Source organism: Sminthopsis crassicaudata, chromosome 3 (assembly GCF_048593235.1).
Source record: "Sminthopsis crassicaudata isolate SCR6 chromosome 3, ASM4859323v1, whole genome shotgun sequence".
Classification (NCBI taxonomy): Eukaryota; Metazoa; Chordata; class Mammalia; order Dasyuromorphia; family Dasyuridae; genus Sminthopsis; species Sminthopsis crassicaudata.
Window position 1 is genome coordinate 408,537,183 of NC_133619.1, and position 17,665 is coordinate 408,554,847.

At 33.5% G+C, this 17,665-nt stretch overlaps 1 protein-coding gene across 5 annotated transcripts in view; it reads left to right on the plus strand.

Moving 5' to 3' along the window:
- Positions 1-17,665, plus strand: part of HECW2 (HECT, C2 and WW domain containing E3 ubiquitin protein ligase 2) — a 425,511-nt gene that overhangs the window by 337,957 nt on the left and 69,889 nt on the right. For all 5 annotated transcript variants that reach the window (XM_074302808.1, XM_074302811.1, XM_074302809.1 and 2 more), the window contains 3 exons: positions 4,802-4,936; positions 7,881-7,983; positions 12,019-12,115. In XM_074302808.1, the coding sequence (XP_074158909.1) occupies positions 4,802-4,936; positions 7,881-7,983; positions 12,019-12,115 (335 nt within the window). The remainder of the gene's footprint in view (positions 1-4,801; positions 4,937-7,880; positions 7,984-12,018; positions 12,116-17,665) is intronic.

The window sequence follows — 17,665 nt, forward strand, 5'->3', positions numbered from 1 at the left end:
ACTCAAGAAAGGAAGGAATATGTGAGGAATGTTTTGCTTTTAATTGGAGTAAATTAAAATAAATTATGTTTTCCAACCTAGTACATAGTTTTGGGATCATCAATCTAGCTTTATTGTAGTGCTTCATTCTTAAATTATGGCTCTTTATTGTGATCAAAACCCTATTGTTCAGTGTATATGTATGTTCAGAGTAGCTGCATATACTTTTATGGATCCCCATTTTATTTGGTAAAGATTTCTATGTAGACAATTTCAATTTTTTTTTAAAGCTGCATTCTAGTTTTGTTGAGGCTGTAGTTGTTATGTCTTAAGAAATACTGATGTCCTTTTCTGTTCTTAAAATAATAACTTTTTTTAGTATTGTGTGAAGAAAAAGTGTATTTTTTTTGGCCTTGCTAAAACACTACTTGGCTCCAACTGTCTTAAATTTCCTGGCTTTGACTGTGCCCTGGAGCAGGGAAAGGGTAGAAGTTTTAAAAATGAGACTAGATTTTGGTGTGTTTGTATTCCTTTTGTTTTTTACCATGGTCTGAGGGTAAATTAGTGAAGAGCTAGAGAGCTTGAATTAATATCCTTAATGAAACTTCACATCAGTGATTGTGTACTTCTCTATTGTTCCACAATTACTTTACTGGGAACTCTCCTAGATGTTCTCTGATATAATCCTCTGTTCATGCAGAGTAATATGTTGTTTTTCAAACAGAATGCATAAGCAAAAGCTAGGTGCTTTTAATAGATAATTATATGGTATTAGGGAATTATGAAATATAGTGTGCCCTAAATGAAAGACTATTAGGTCAATTTCTGTGCCGGCTTAAACTAGTTAAGATGTCTTATGGGACACATTCCTTTTCCCCAAATTAATTAGAAGGCGGTGAGCTTTCTTGTAGTAATTAATACTTGTTTTACATGGAGAAATGACAGTCCTTTTACTCATATTCTGCCTTCTGCATGCTTTCCCTCTCCTTTGAATAAGTGTGTAAATTTTCACAGCTCTCCTGTGAATTAAATAATCCTTTTTATGCAGGAGAGAAAGTCAGAAACTGAGCAGTCTTGTCCAAGGTCACACATTGTGCCAGCATTGGAATGCCTGGGTCTTGATTCCTCATCCTGCATTCTATTAATGCTGTAGGTATGCGGTTTTGAGGGAGTTCTTACCCAGGACCTTGCTCCCAAAGTATTTGGCAGACTTAGCAAGCATGTGTAAACAATACACATAGCATTCCATCTGCCTCTGAAACAGAACCCTTTGTGAGTTAGAAAAATGTCACCTTTCTACCACCCACAGCAGTCTTGCAAATGTGTTAGGGAAGAGTAGTCATGAGTGCCTGGAGTATGCCGTCCATAGCAAACTCCCAGTGGCCCGTAATCGTCCAGTGTCAGGGAAACGAACCACAGGCCCAAGGCATGTGGTTAGGGAAGCAGCAGAAATGGAGAAATAGAGGGAAGGAAAAAGATCATAGGGAGAGGAAGGGAGGAATATTGAGACAAAACAGAAGAGAAAGAGAGAATATTTCTTTTTTGGGGGAGTGGTAGTGTCCTTAGCTGACAAATAGCCTCCCTGTCTGTTGTTTGGTTTTATTTAATCTGGATGCATAATTTCATCATAATAGGAAACTCCCTCATTGGATGAAGATCCGCAGTTTTTTTAAACAAATTTTAAGAGTTACCTGGGGCGCTAAGAGGTTGTGACTTGCCCGTAATCACTTGTTCATATATGTCAGAGGAGAGATTTGAGTCTTCTTGTCCTCATACTTGATCCTCTAAATTTACTGAGTGCTTAATAATCAAAAATGATATTATTAGATATAGAAAAATGCTTCTGATGAAAGTATTCCATAAGGACAGGTAGGCTTTTACAGATCTCTTGCTGTACAATTTTTTTATTTAAAAAAAAAAATTAGTAATAGTGTTTATTCTCAAAATACATGCAAAAATACTTTTCAATATTCACCTTTGCAAAACTTTGTGTTCTAAATTTTTCTTCTTCCCTTCTCCCCACTTCTTCCCTAAACAACTAATCCAATACATGTGAAATATATGCAATTCTTCTAAACATATTTCCACATTTATTATGCTGCACAAGAAAAATCAGATCAAAAAGGGAAAAAATGAGAAAGAAAGAAAAAATAAACAAACAACAAAAAAGTGAAAATACTATATTGTGATCCACATTCAGTTCCCACGGTCTTCTTTCTATGTGCAAAGGGCCCTCTCCATCACAAGTGTATTGGAACTGGCCTGAATTATCTCACAGTTGAAAAGAGCTAAGTCCATCACAGCTGATCATCATATAATCTTGTTTCTATGCACAGTGATCTCCTGGTTCTTCTCATTTCACTCAGCGTCAGTTTATGTAAGTCTCCCCAGGCATCTCTATCATAATCATCCTGATCATTTCTTATAGAACAATAATATTCCATAATATTCATAAACTACAATTTATTCAGCCATTCTCCAGTTGATGGGCATTGACTCAGTTTCCAGTTTCTAGCCACTATGAAAAGGGCTGCCACAAACATTCTTGCACATACAGGTCCCTTTCCCTTCTTTAAGATCTCTTTGGGATATAAGCCCAGTAGTAACACTGCTGGATCAATGGGTATGCAGTTTGAAACTTTTTGAGTATAGTTCCAAATTGCTCTCCAGAATGGCTGCATGTATTCAAAATTCTACCATATATGTTAACATATTACAAGATTTCTTGATTTAAAAAACTCAGATAATTCATTTAGTGATCTTCAGATTATTACTATCAAATAAGGCATAAAACAGAAAAAACATATGCTTATCAAATGTGTCTTCCATTGCATAATCCTGCATTAAGTTCAAATGGAAAAAGAATTCCCTATGTGTTGAAGCAGTCCAGATATTCCAGTTTGGGGGTGTTACTATGTTGCTCCAGAGCAACATAGTAATCTCAATGAAATTACTTTAAAAAGAATGGTTAATAATTCATAAAGGGAAAAACTATATGACTGAGAAAGGTCCTTTTCAAACTTTGAGATAATTTGCATGGCCAATTGGAGGGCCAGTCAATTATCAACACATTAATGAATATAACTGGAACCAGCACTACATATAAATGACAAATTTTACCCTAAATTACATGGCGGATAATAATCTGGATTGCATTTGTTTTTAACAATCCCAGATTGCTATTCATTCAAAGTCCATTTTTTAAAAACAAAATTGTTCTCTTCTATGGTTGCAAATTGTGGACCATCAAAATTCCAAAGAATAAAAGTTATAAGGAATCCAGAGGTCATTGGAGAGGAATAGTAGGCAACAGTCTACTTCCAGGAATGACCTAAGCTAGAACAGCCATTTAAAAGCTATACCAAAGATCTGTCATTTCATCATAGTGGGTATTTTCTCTAGAGATACAGGTCACAATGCATGCCAGTCCAACTAGAATGATTCCTCTTTATGACTTTCCAAAGTTCACCATCATGGGTCAACTCAATATACTGTAGGCCCTTCTCATGTTCTCTTCAAATCTTGAGGTTACAATGGCACACATAAGCTATCCATCAGACTATTTCTCCCCATGTTACAGCAAGATCATTACCTCTTTTTTTTTTTTATCATACATTCCTTTGAGGGCATGCTTTATATTATTTATTCTTTGTAACTTCTTGTTAGTCATGTGCTTCAGTCCTCATCACACAAGGTGGTGCCTTTCTTTATTTCTTTAAATGAAATGATCTACAAACGTAGTTCATTTTTTAAACATAGTTTTATTTTACCAATTATCAGGCATTTATATATTTACACACATCCCTACTGGAAAGAAAAAGAAATGAAAGAAAGGAAGGAAAAAAGGGAAGGAAGGAAGAGAAGGGGTAGAAGGAGGGGAGGGAGGGGAGCTAAGGGAAGAAAGGAAGGAAAGGGGAAGGAAGGAAGGATGGGAGGGAGGAAAGAAGGAAGGATGGGAGGGAAAAAGGAAGGGAAGGAAGGAAAGAAGGGAAGGAAGGAAGGAAGGAAGGAGAAAAGAAAAGTCCTATATCACATAAGAAAAATCAGGTAAAACAAATTCTCATGTTGGCCACTTCCAAAAATAAGTTTCTTAATCTGCATATTAGTTACCATCATTTTTCTTCTTCATATCTTTAAAGACCATAGTCTTTGATGATTCAAAAGTACACATTATTAATATTTGTAATCTTTTGCTTCACAGAACAATTGGTGCTTATTAAAAAAAAAAAAAAAAAAAAAAAAAAAAAAAACTTTGCAATTTTCCAAAGCCTATAAAGTTGTCTCTGTTTCTTCTTTTCACTTTGGACCCAAATTTGCAGGATCTGTCCAAAATGTATATTTCACACTTATATGTATGTAAATAGACAGGTAAGTAGATGGATGGATAGATGGATGTGTTTATATACATACGTGTGTGCATTTTGTCCATTCAAATGTACATTTTAGTCTAGACAATAATCTAGATAATAGATATTCTTCATTCATTTTGCTTTTCTGGGGTGACTAATTGGTGCAAATTCATCTTTAGCTTTTGACAAATCATGTGATCTCTCAACCTCAACTTCTTCATCTGTGAAAGTGTCACAGTAAATACTTTTAAGTTCTATTCAAAGTTCTACCATTAATATAATTAATAATAATATTAATATAGTTAATAAAATAATATAATCCTGTTATAAAAGGATGTTAACAATAAGACAAAGATTTGAAAGACTTTGTAAACAGAGGGCTAAAATCCCAGGTTGTACAAGAGCTAGCTACTGCAGCAAGGGTACATCTAGAGATGCAGCAAGTTTTAATCACAAGTTTGTCTGTCTCGTAGGCTTTTTTTGTCGACCACAATTCCCGTACCACCACCTTCATAGACCCTCGGCTCCCACTTCAGAGCAGCAGACCGACAAGCGCTTTGGTTCATCGGCAACATCTGACCAGGCAGCGCAGTCATAGTGCTGGTGAAGTGAGTCACAAAGTGTTCTTGGGGACTTTCCTGATTGCTGATGAAAACTGATTAGGATGTGGCTGCACTTAGATTGAGCTGGCCTACAACAAATTTCCTTTTTTTGTTGTTTTTTGTTTTTTGGATTTTTTTTTTTTTTTAAGTTTGATGTAAGGTATTTTAATAAAAATTGAGGTTTAAAATATAAGCAATTCTCTGTAAACACAGAAACATAATGAAAGGTTTTTGTTTTTTATTTAAAGGAATGGTCTTGTCCAGAGAAGATGGGGATGGGGAGAGCCACCATCTTTGTTTTTACAGCCTTATGCATAGATGGCTTTCTAATTATCGGTTGTACATATCCACTGTGGTTAACAAGAAAGTACACATTCCAGTCAAGTCAACACAAATTTCTTTTTGAATACTTCATATGTGCCAGGCAATGTGCTAAATATTGGGATATAAAGAATGGCAAAAACTATCTCTGCCCTCAAGAAACTCACAATCCAGTGGAGGAAAAAACAAACATGTAAAGTACTTTGTACAAACAAACTACACGGAAGATAAATTGGAGGTAATTTCTCCAATTTCTACCATTAAGTAACTAGAAAATATTTCTTGCAAGTTTTAAATTTCAGTAATTTGGAAATTAAGTTAAACATAAGTAAGAATTCCTTGGTAAAGGGCTGCTAGAATAAAAGTTTGGAATCTCCTTCACTGATGGTTTTTAAAATTGAAATGTGTATCTCTCTATGGAGGGATCTCTGATGTGCCATCATGCTTGTTTGGAACTAAGGAAATGGGTTCTTAGTGTTGTAGATTTAAATGCCAGGGAGGATCTCAGGAGCTAGTTAAGGGGTTGGATCGACTGGTTTCTTCCAGCCTAAATCTTTGGCATATTGATCCTAAAAGGTTTGGCCGTCATTTTAATATATTTTCTGTGGATCCTCAATGCAGTGGCGTATTGTAACCACTTGAGGGCACTCATATTTCCTAATTACAAGTCACAGATAGCTTCACTTTATTACTGTAACAGTGAACAAAGGGAGTGTTCAGGTATATAGGTCGTTTGTCTTTCCACCAACAACTTAAATGTCTTTATTCTTTGGGTCCTGTGTACATTATATGAAATGTGCTTGGTATATAGTAATCACTTAACAAATGCTTTTCTATTTATTAATTCAAATAAATAATTCAAAACATTTTCCTAAAGCATTATTAGACAACAACCAAATTTGCATTCTTTATATCTTTTCAACACCAGCATGATCTGCTTTGGATTCTGGACTGGTGAAATTTCATGACTATATTTGATTCATTTGGGTTTAACTCTTTTATAATTCCCTTTCTCAAAGAATAGTCTAGTTCTGATTGGCTTTGTGTGTTTACTAATTGTGTGTGTATGTCTGTGTGTGTGTGTGTGTGTGTGTGTGTGTGTGTGTGTGTGTGTGTGTGTGTTTCTGGAAAGATATTTATGTGAAGCTCATATAAGATTTATAGCGATGCTTGATATGCTGAGTATTTATAGCTCAAGAGCAACTTGTAAATCTTTACCCTATTTATCCTGTAAATTAGTAATGCTACATTGCAGGATACTGGCACAGTCCATTCTACAAACACAAATAAATCTCTTACCTTTGGACCTGGTACTTTAAAAACAGGTAGTATATTTCTACTGTGGCTGATGCCACATTATTCTTCAGCAAACTCACCATATTTTTCAGTTTTCATTAAGCAAATAGTCATAAGAATTATTCAAAAGGACCCATCTTTTTCAGGGAAGCCACAAATAAAAATGAGAACAGTCCCTTAAATCTCTTTTATCAATTTTTTCTTTGAATCTAAATTATTGTGATAGCTTAATGGACCCAATTTCAGGAAGAAATGCTGAAATAAACATTATCATTGTCTGAAGATTGGTTTTCATGTGAGAGAAAGATACATGGTTATAGCAGAATTCATCCCTCCTAATGTTCAGTTTTCTTCTACAATATTATTAAATCTTTATAGGAAATGCCTATGGTCTATTCACTGTCTAATTTCAGTAAATGAGGAATTGGGGACAGGTCTCATTTCTAGTTCTAAGAATGGTGACACATAGCGTCCTACTTGCAGGAAAAAAAAAAAAAAAACTTATATCTTTGGTATCTTTAAATAGTACCTTCATCCTAGTTAATAAAAACCATGGGTATTGATTGATCTCACAAAGGCAGTAGCTGACCTCATTGTACAAACCCAAGAATTTACATAATATGTCGATGTGAAAAAAGATGCATGAGCCTTTCTGGCTATACTCACTACTTTTGAAATTTAGAATATTCCAAATATTAAGTAATACAATACATCAAAATTAATATGTCTTTGAATGAATAGAAGTGAGTATATATTACTGCATATTAATATATAAATATGATATATGCAATCATCTTCTGATATCTTACCCTTTATTATTTGTGTTCTATGACATTTTGGTAGAAGAGTGTATATGTGTGTTTATAAAGATAAAAAAAAATCATAAAATATAAAGTCTCTCTAAAATATCAGATCTCCAAACCAAAATTGTTTTTTATATGTCTTTGCATATCTGGTTCAAGAACCTGTGTCTATATTATGTAATAAATTAATTCAATTTAGTACAATTAAATTAAATCCATTTGCTTGCTGCTGCTACCAGTTATCTTGGGTGGTATTTTCCAAAGGCAGATAGGAGAAAAATAGGCATTGGGAAGCTAGTTAAAGGCTCCTGATCAATTCCTTTACTGAAATTTATAAAAAGAAGGAGGGGGTTTGGTTTAAAAATCGACATTAGGTCATTGCCCTAACTTGGCTCCCACATTGACTCTTTTCTTGTTCAGGATTCACTTCTACAAATGTACAAGCTATTTCCTAATGACACACTCTCAAGGTATGCTTTAGATGAGGACTCTAGTTCTTTGGCAGGATGTGACTATGTTTCTGTTTACAGGTAGGAGAGGACTCTCGACATTCAGGGCCACCAGTTCTTCCCAGGCCATCCAGCACCTTCAATACTGTCAGTAGGTCACAGTACCAGGATATGGTTCCAGTAGGTACGTGATCATTGGCTATTTGAGTCTTCAGATAAGGAAATTTTCATCTAATTTTACATATCAATATGCAGTATATGTGTGTATCTATGCTGTTTGTTGCTGTGGGTATGGGGTCTAGATGACTCAACTGACATTCCTTGCTGGGGAATTTTGACCTTTGAGTACATTACAAGATTGAAGTGATTTGAAAACTGCCAACACATCACAAGTATATCATATTAAAAAGCATTGTCAGATATGCTTTTGCACTTTGCAGTTCTATTTGTATTTTTCTCAAGAAACTAACAGTTTTAATTCATATTTGAATTTTTAAAGCATTGCATTGTTTAAAAAAACAGAAAAAATATGGCAAACTTTTATATTTCTTAGTATTTTCTGAATATAAGTATCCAATTATTAAAAAATGATAGAGAAAGTGACTTCTTATAGGATACATGAAATCTGGTCATTATAGATTCATTGAAATAAACATGTCCCAGACTGTAAGGTCTAAGACTGAGATATGTGACTTTACTGTGGTGTAATTAATTAAATGGAAAATATATTTGCAAAGACTTTTGAGAAAAGTGGCACTTTACTCCTGTTGCTCACTCAAACAAAATAGAAATATTTCTCCCTGTACTGGAAAAAAAAAAAAAAAGTAGAGAAAGATCATGGAATAGTGGAAAGAATGTTAGCCAAGAGACCTGGGTTTTGTCTTTCTACAGTCATTAAGTTTCATTATATCACATAATCTGTTTCTATAGTTACGTCACCTATAAAATGCGTTAATAAGATATGAAATAATCTCTAAAGTTCCTTCTAATTTTAAAATTCTATGACCCCATAATTCCATTGCCAAATGATAATAGGAACTTCCTCTTGTGTGAAACATTAAAAGATTCATAATATTTTTAGATATTAAAATGTTGTTTAATTAAAAGACACTCTCTTAATAATTATGTTGACTTATAAGAAAATGTAAGCAGAGAAACACTTGGGAAATAGTTGAAAATTTTTCAACTTTTGTTTTTAATTACCTAATATATTCTTGATTCCTTTAAACTTTTCTAGATTTTAAATGCAGTATTCTTTTTCTTTTTAGTTCTTTTGTCCGCTTCCTAGCACTATCAGGAAGAAGTATGATTCTGTTAAATTTGTTTTGTTTTGTTTTGTTTTGCTGAGGCAATTTAGAATTAAGTGACTTGCCCAGGGTCACACAGCTAGGAAGTATTAAGTGTTGGAGGCTAGATTTGAATGCAGGTCCTCCTGACTTCAGGGCCGGCACTCTATTCACTGTGCCCTCTTGTTGCCCTAAATTTTTATTTATCTGATGACATGGAAAAAGATGAAGAAATCAAGGATACAAAATTCCTTAAACTTCTAGATGAAGTAGTCTACATGAGGTAGAAGAAGAAGAAGTTGGAAGAATAGAAGAAAAAGGAGAAGGAGGAAGAGGAGAAAGAGGAGGAGGAGAAAAGAAGAAGAAGAAAAAGAACAACAACAACAAAGAAAAGAAGCAGAAAGAACAAGAACAAGAAGAAGAATTCAACAACAACATGATAATAATGAGACCATTTGATCAAACCCATACATGAAACAGAATTTCCAACATATTGATAACTGGTCAATCATTTATTTTTTGCTTGAATATACTAGTGAATAACACTAGAGTATGGGGAGGAGAAAGGAATGTGATATATAACCTCTGAAGACAATGCATTTGGGGGCAGCTAGGTGGTGCAGTGGTGCAGTGGATAGAGCACTAGCCTTGAATTCAGAAGGACTGGAGTTCAAATCTGATCTCAGACACTTAACACTTCTTAGCTGTGTGACCCTGGGCAAGTCACTTAACCCCAGCCTCAGGGGGAAAAAAAAGAAAGAAAGAAAGACAATGCATTCAATTTTTTATACCTCTAATTATTAAATTCTTCCCTACTTCCTGACTATAATTACTTCTTTGGAACTTCAACTCATCAGTCCTATTTTAGCTCTCTGGAACTAAATGAAACAAATCTGTTTTTATTGATTTTTTTTCTTTAAACCAGATATTAGTCAGTAATTTTGGCCTCCATAGAAGCCTCAGTGTATGTATGTTAAAATCTATTCTTGTTTAATATTTTTTAAATTTTACTTATTGTTTCTAAGTTCACTCCTTAAATTTTACAAGTCTTAGAATGTAATTTCTTCTCTATGTTCATGGTTAGTTCAAAGAAATATAATGAAACTCTCAATATTACCCAAATTTATAGCTTTAATGTGGTGCCACTAAATGGAGAACTTAAGTAATATTAAATTAAGCCAAATTATCAAAAATATCTAAATGAATTAATTGTAAGGGGAAAAATAAAGAAGTACTTGCCTGCCAGATGTTTAATTATATTGTTAAATAGCAATAAACAAAACTGTCCAGGAAGAAACAATAGAAAAATAGAATAAAAATAAAATAGAATAAAATAAAAATAGAAAAAAAAATCAAATGAGTTGAGGCCATAATCCTAAAGCAGACTTAGAGGCATAAAATGTGGATAGATTTAACATAATGAAACATTGGAGGAAGAATTAATTATTAATTAATAACTTGGGATTATAATGTAATGAAAAAAGATTATCTCTGAATCTCACATAATATATTATAATACATTTTATTTTTTTCAGAAAGAAATCTCTTTTATTTATTATTATTATTATTATTATATTTACAAGACATATGGCATGGGTAATTTTTTAGCATTGACCCTTGCAAAATCTTCTGTTCCAACTTTTCTCCTCCTTCCCCCCCACCCCCTTCCCTAGGTGGCAGGTAGACCAACACATCACAATAAATTTTAAACGGCTAAATGATCTATTGATATTATCCCATAGTCACTGGTTGCTTTGGTGGGAACAGAATATTTTAATCAAAACAAACATTGCACCTGCCAAATACTCCATGGTGATCCCGGGACAGTGTACTACTTATCCAAAACAACACCTCTTGCCTGGTTTTACACACAGTACTGTGAATAAAAAGGATTCTACTTCATGGATTTCTATTTCTTGCTGCAGATTAGCCAGTATCAACTAAAACATACATATATGAATTCTAAAATTGAAGTTATTGTTACTAATTGGGGGAGTGAAGAGTTATAGCTTTCTACACAGTTGTGTTGGAAAAGACCCATTGGTCACTTACTGCCATTTATATATTTGTTGTAGGAATGACTTGTCTCCTTCCTGGTGTTCATCAATCTTACTTACAGAACTTACTCTTACCCCCTATTCATAATTATGGCTCTACCATTTGTCTCATAACATATCATCCCAGAAGAACCTCTCTATTTTCTTGTGTTGCATACTAGTTCAAGATTTCTATTCTTAACCTTCCAAGAGTTATTAGCTGTGGCTTATTTTCTTTATATTCCCTGTATTGTAGTCTTCCTAACATTTTTATGCAAAATTCTTTGTAATTGCCATTATTTGGCTGTCATCTATTATCTGTTGGAAATTGTCTGATAAGATATGCAAAGTGTCAGCATCATTCTGTCTTGCTACTTGATGATAACTATGATTCTATTAGCTGATTCTGGTAAAAGTGCTCCATGAGGCCATATATGACTCATGGTAATAGATTATTAACCATAAAGTAATTACTGCTGTTGTTCAATCATTTTAGTTGTGCCTGTCTCTTTATGAGCCCATTTGAGCCTTTCTTGGCAAAGATACTAGAATAATTTACCTTTCCTTCTCCAGTTCATTTTGCAGATGACAAATGGAGGCAAACGGGGCTAAATGATTTATTTGCCCAAGGTCACACAGCTAGTAAGTGTCTGAGGGCAGATTTGAACTCAGGAAGATGAGTCTTCCTGATTCCAAACCCAGTGCTGTGTCCACTCCACCACCTACTACCCAGTTATAAAGTAAATTAGATGTTAATTAAAGTCATAATATTAATACTATCTTAAAACATATCCAAAATATCTAAGCATCTTTTTAAATTTTTGTGGGGGTCTTTTATCATTTTTAACAGAAATTCCCAGTTGTTCTTAAAATCATTCTCCTTTTCCATTAACACAGCCTACAATGACAAGATTGTTGCATTTCTGCGTCAGCCCAATATCTTTGAAATTCTACAGGAGCGTCAACCTGACCTTACCAGGAACCACTCACTCAGGTAATCAATGTGCTGTTGGTTTTATTATTCTATTTCTGGGAAGCAACAATTTCGCTTTTCTATAACACTAATAAATACTGGCACTGATCATTCCTTTTTTTCTTTTTAGTACATTAGGATCCTTATAGAATGAGCAATACTGAAGAGCAAGGGCTTGTCAATCTTTGATACTGAACTTAAACTTCTTTTGTTGTGATAGCTTAGTCAAGGAACAACCCAGTAATCTGGAACTCTCGCATAGAGAAACGTTCTTAAAATGAGAAAAGAGTAAGTTATATTTGCAGCCCTGAGGTCATCCTAATTTTCCAAACCAAGTAAAAGAAATGAGACAACAATCCTTCTGTTTTGAGAATCATCTGAGAACCCAAAAGTATTACGAAGTTGAATAAAATTGGATTTTCCAAAGTCCTATGGTTGACATTCTCATTTTATTTTAACAATAATACATTACAACATGAAACATTTCATAAATTGAGATCAAAATCACATATTTCAAAAGAAGGGTCAATTACAATGAAATCCTCAAGAAATATCATTGTTATCTTTGTCCCATAATATAAACATTTATGCTATAAAAACACATTCTGTGTTCTGTTCTATATCTTCATTATCTTACCAGCTATAACCCAGAATTCAGTGCAGTCTGATTCTACATTGTGCAAGAGGATTTTGTAACCAGAAGCATAGAATGTAACAACTCAATGTCATAACTAGAAATTTGAGACTCCAGAGCAGAAATTTTAAAGGTGTCATTTTTTTTTGCTAAGCCCTCCAAAATGTATTGTTTGGTCAATAAAGATACCTCTAGAGAGCTGAATATGTCTTATAACTTCCCTTATAGTAATAATTAGATTTCCACAATATAAATAACTCATCTTCATCAAGTCGGAGTACCCACCCACAAATTTGAAGAGTTTATCTGTAGAAAATATATATAATAGTTAAAAGGAATATTTTATAGAGTCTCTGGGTCTTTGATAGTTCCCAATTACTTTGAATGTTTCAGGGTCTGTGTACTTGTTATGAAAGAGAAGGAGGAAGAGGAGTCTAACATTTTACTTTAGTATTGTTTCATCTATAATACAGTTTGTAGCATAGACTCAAAAGATGGTTTTCTCATGAGACTCCAATGTATTTTTTGCTGAATGAAAGCAATGAGTTGCCGTGTTCTGAACTGTTATTGTTCACATTCATAACTTAGATACATTATAAAATGGAAAAATTACATGCTGTCATGAGAAATGGAAGGAAGTGAGCCCAACAGATCAGTTAGATGATATTGTTCCTCTTAGCCAGGCTTTATATCATAGTTTTCTCTCTTATAAAAAGGGCAGTTTGGGGTAGTCAAATATTTAGCTTATCATAAGAAAGGGGAAGTTTATATATCTAAGAGAACATTCTATCCCATGGAGCTCTAAATTGCATCGCAAAAACAATTTCCAGATGGATAGGGTGACTTGTAGTGTTTGTCACTAATTTTTGACACTTTTCATAATAGATTTAATTACATAGAACAGATTATTTTGTTAAAAAAAAAAAAAAAGTAATTTGGAGATGAAAGCCATCTATAGTCCATTCTGTTACATCTAAAGTAATAGTTCCCAACCTCATGATATGCCATTTATAATCAATATCATACATTATATGGAATTTTCCCCACTTATTTCCATGGTTTCCATCTCAGAAATCTGTTAATTAAAACAGATAATTTTTTTTCTTTTTAAACCATTGTATCTTACTTTTGATTGTTACATTAATAGAAAATAATTCTTTTCATCCTTTAATTTATTTGATTTAAGTCTATAGATAGGTCTTTTCCTTTCCTATTAGAATCTATAATTATATTTATAAATGTGTATGTACATATACTTATATACATAGACATATATATATATATATACACATAGACATATATATATACATACACATACAGCCATAAATCATATGTTCCTGTTATCCATAACACATCATAAAACATGATGAACTTTTGATTTCACTGATGTCTACTCCTTCTATCACTAGAGATGGTAATCCATCCATTTCTTTTCTTCCTGTGTGAGACTTTTCTGTGTCATTGCATAAATCCTTCACAGAAGAGTTAATGCTCTCATGTTGTAGATCTACTTCTATTTCTTTAAATTATATTGTGACTGTTAGTGCTGCACCTAGATTGTCTATCTTTCTAGTCATGAAAGTTCTTAATGATGTTTTTTTTGCACCAGTCATTACACTTAAGTCATCATCAATTATACACTACATATTTTTATATCTACTATACATTTTTTTGATATCCTCTGGATCACCTATGATTTTGAATTCAAGATCATATCATTTCAAATTTTATAGTCAAGTAGAAGTATACCTTACAAATATTTTAAAAGATTTTTTTAGTTGGCATGCTTAATCTATATAAATCCAGTCCAACTCTAATGTTGTCTAGATCTTTCCATCTTGACAAAGAAGAAGCTATTGATATTTGTAGCAAACTTGATACCAAAGAGAGATCTAATTACTAAAGTATAGGATTATATTGTCCTATCAATCAAGTTAAAAAAAAATGAAGTTTAGGTTTTAATTCAGCCATTGATTTATTTTGATATTATAACATCAACTCTGGGCCTTGGTGTTTTCAGTGGTATGAAACTAGCAACGTTTATAAATCATACTTATTGCTATTCTTCTAAAGTACATATGAGTGTGTTTGTATGTGCCTATGGCTATATATTATTATGCCTGGAAAGATCTGGTAAAGTGAGCTTGATATTAATCAGCATAGCTGATGGCTGTCAAAAATTGTATATTACCATTTAAATATCTGAAAGCATATTTTACAAGGTTAATTTTATAGTTTACCAAATGAAAATGAAAAAGGTGTTTAGCTGGAATTTTTTCCCTTAAACTTGTCAGGCACCTCAACTGAGCAGTCTGTTAATATTATTAGTCTAATGACCTAAAGAGTGCTCTTTGTTTCTCTTACTCCTAATCTGATATTAGCCTGGTTTTGTTTATTTGATTTGTAAGTTTTTTTTTTTAATAACAAATATTTAGCCAGATAAAAAGGGTTCAGATAGCTTTTTTGTATGTACCTCACAATAATAGTGGGTGAATTTGCTGTCTTTGTGACAGATGCTTTTATTCCAACAATCCTTCTAAACTGTGTTGGTAAAGATGGATCAGAACTCTATCTCTTATTTCATTGATAATAAGATCTTTAGAATAAATAAATTCACTTGACCAACTCAAGTTGGCAATTGCTCTACAATTTATAGTTTTAGCGAATTGCCTATGGCACTGAAAGATTAAGGGACTTACCCAGAATCTTGCAACCAGTGTTTGTCAGTGTCTTCCTGGCTTTGAGGCTAGGTCTCTGTTACACTGTTAGAATAAGACATGCCTTTTGAGCTTAATTTCCACTTGTAGTGATGAATTTCCTCATTGTACAAAAATCAATGTTGATCATATATATGCTGCAATCCATTTATGCCATCTTTTCATTGTCCAGTGGATCACCTGCAATGAGGCTGTTTTTTTCTTTGCCTATGCCAGACACATAATAAGTGTTAGTATATGTTTGCACTTATTGCTTCTACTAATGTTAATCATTGTTGATGGTATATCACTTTATAGTTACAAATAAGGTATTATGGGACAACCTGTTTATGATGGTAGGACTTATAATTAGACAGGGACCTATAACAATGGTTATTGTATATTTATAATAATGATTTGAGAAAATAGATCTAATTACCCACTTCATAAATTAACTGTTATAAAAATCTTTTGCTATATAGATGTGATTTCTCCTATAGTCTAACAAAATCTTTGTCATAATGAATAATCAAACATAATAATAAGATAGTAATAATAATTATAAATTACTCTCTGAAGCCATGGTTCTAATTTGGATAGATACTTAATGACCTCTTTTCAACCCAAGTCTAGCTCAGCTAGACTAGATGTCACATTTTGTGGTTTTTGGCTACTTTGATATTTAACAAGCTGATATTGGGGGAGATATTTTTGATTCAGCATTTCATTTATTCTTGGAATAACTTCTAAGAAAGTCAGTTCCCATCCCCAAGTGATTAAGGATCAGTCAAACAAGCTAGTGTTTCCTGGGTCTCCATGGGGTATAAAATATAGTTGTAGGTATTCAGAAGTCCGTAGTAAAGAACAGACTATTCCTCCTTCCTCAAGGAGACTTATAGAACAAAGATCCATGCAATTAGCATTTTCTAGTACAAGGTCAATAATTACAAAAATATTGAGTGGTTAAAAAAAAAAAAAGAATAGAAAGAGTGCTAGTGGGATTTTGGAGAAGTAAATTTCTTCCTTGGAGTTAATGAGCTAAATAATGGGAGGGAAAGAGTGGGTAGTGATTTGACATATTGGAGGAAAATTAATTATTATTTATGATGGTTTTGTATAGATACATGATCAAAATTGGAGAGGGGAGCTAATGATTGAGAGAAGGAAAAGGAAAGGCTTTGGAAGAGAAAGAATTAAACTCTATAAAAAAAGGTAGACAAGATTCCCTTCCTCCTCTCCACGTTTAATTCTAATCAAAGTGCTGTACTTGGTACCTCTATGTAATAGTCATTAACTCCTACATCAAAATGGTCATCCTTATTGGTTAGGTGAGCAATTCAAATCCATTAGAAAAATCAGTAAAATACTTTTGATGAATTTTCCCCCACAATGATCAATCTACTCTATGAAATTCCAATAATTTCTAGGTTTTTCCTTCTGTTTTTTTTCTTGCTGTTTCCTTTCTCTTTCTCTACCCTCCCTCCCTCCCTCTCTCTCTCTCTCTCTCTCTCCACCTCTCTCTCTCTCTCTCTCTCTCTCTCTCTCTCCACCTCTCTCTCTCTCTCTCCACCTCTCTCTCTCTCTCTCTCTCTCTCTCTCTAATACCCAAATGGTTCTGGAGTTTTCTCCAATGATGCAAATAACAATTCATGCTTCCTACTCATCTTAGATGACACCTGTCCATGTGTTCCCATAAGTTCATGACAGGAGACCCTAGATTGTTGCCATTCCTTCTCCAATTCATAAAAGGCTTGAGTGACTTGCCCAGTTAATAAGTATCTAGGGCCAGATTTGAACTCAGGTCTTCCTGACTCCAAACTTGGCGTTCCTGTTCACTGTACCACATAGCTACCTCATCTATGTGGTACTCATCTTTAATTTTTGGGAGATATTTGCATTCTATGGTTCGTTGCTGTTCAACAATCCTAGTAGAATATTGAAAACATGAGCCTTCATTTCATGGAATGCCTGAAGTTAATAAAAGAATTCCACAACTTCCTGGAGGTAAACTAAGTCTCTCTCCCTCCTGTTCATCTTAGGGGCCAACTGTACTATCTACTGTATGATTATTGATCAGATATATAATACTTATGGACAATTTCTATAGAACAGTTTCTATGTTATTTCCAAATACATGTTGTACTTTGGACAGGAGAGCTCTAACTGGTCTTTTATATTTGGACAGTTAGGTAAAATTCTTTTGAGTGGTTACAGTTCCCGTAAAGAAGATTCTGCATGAAT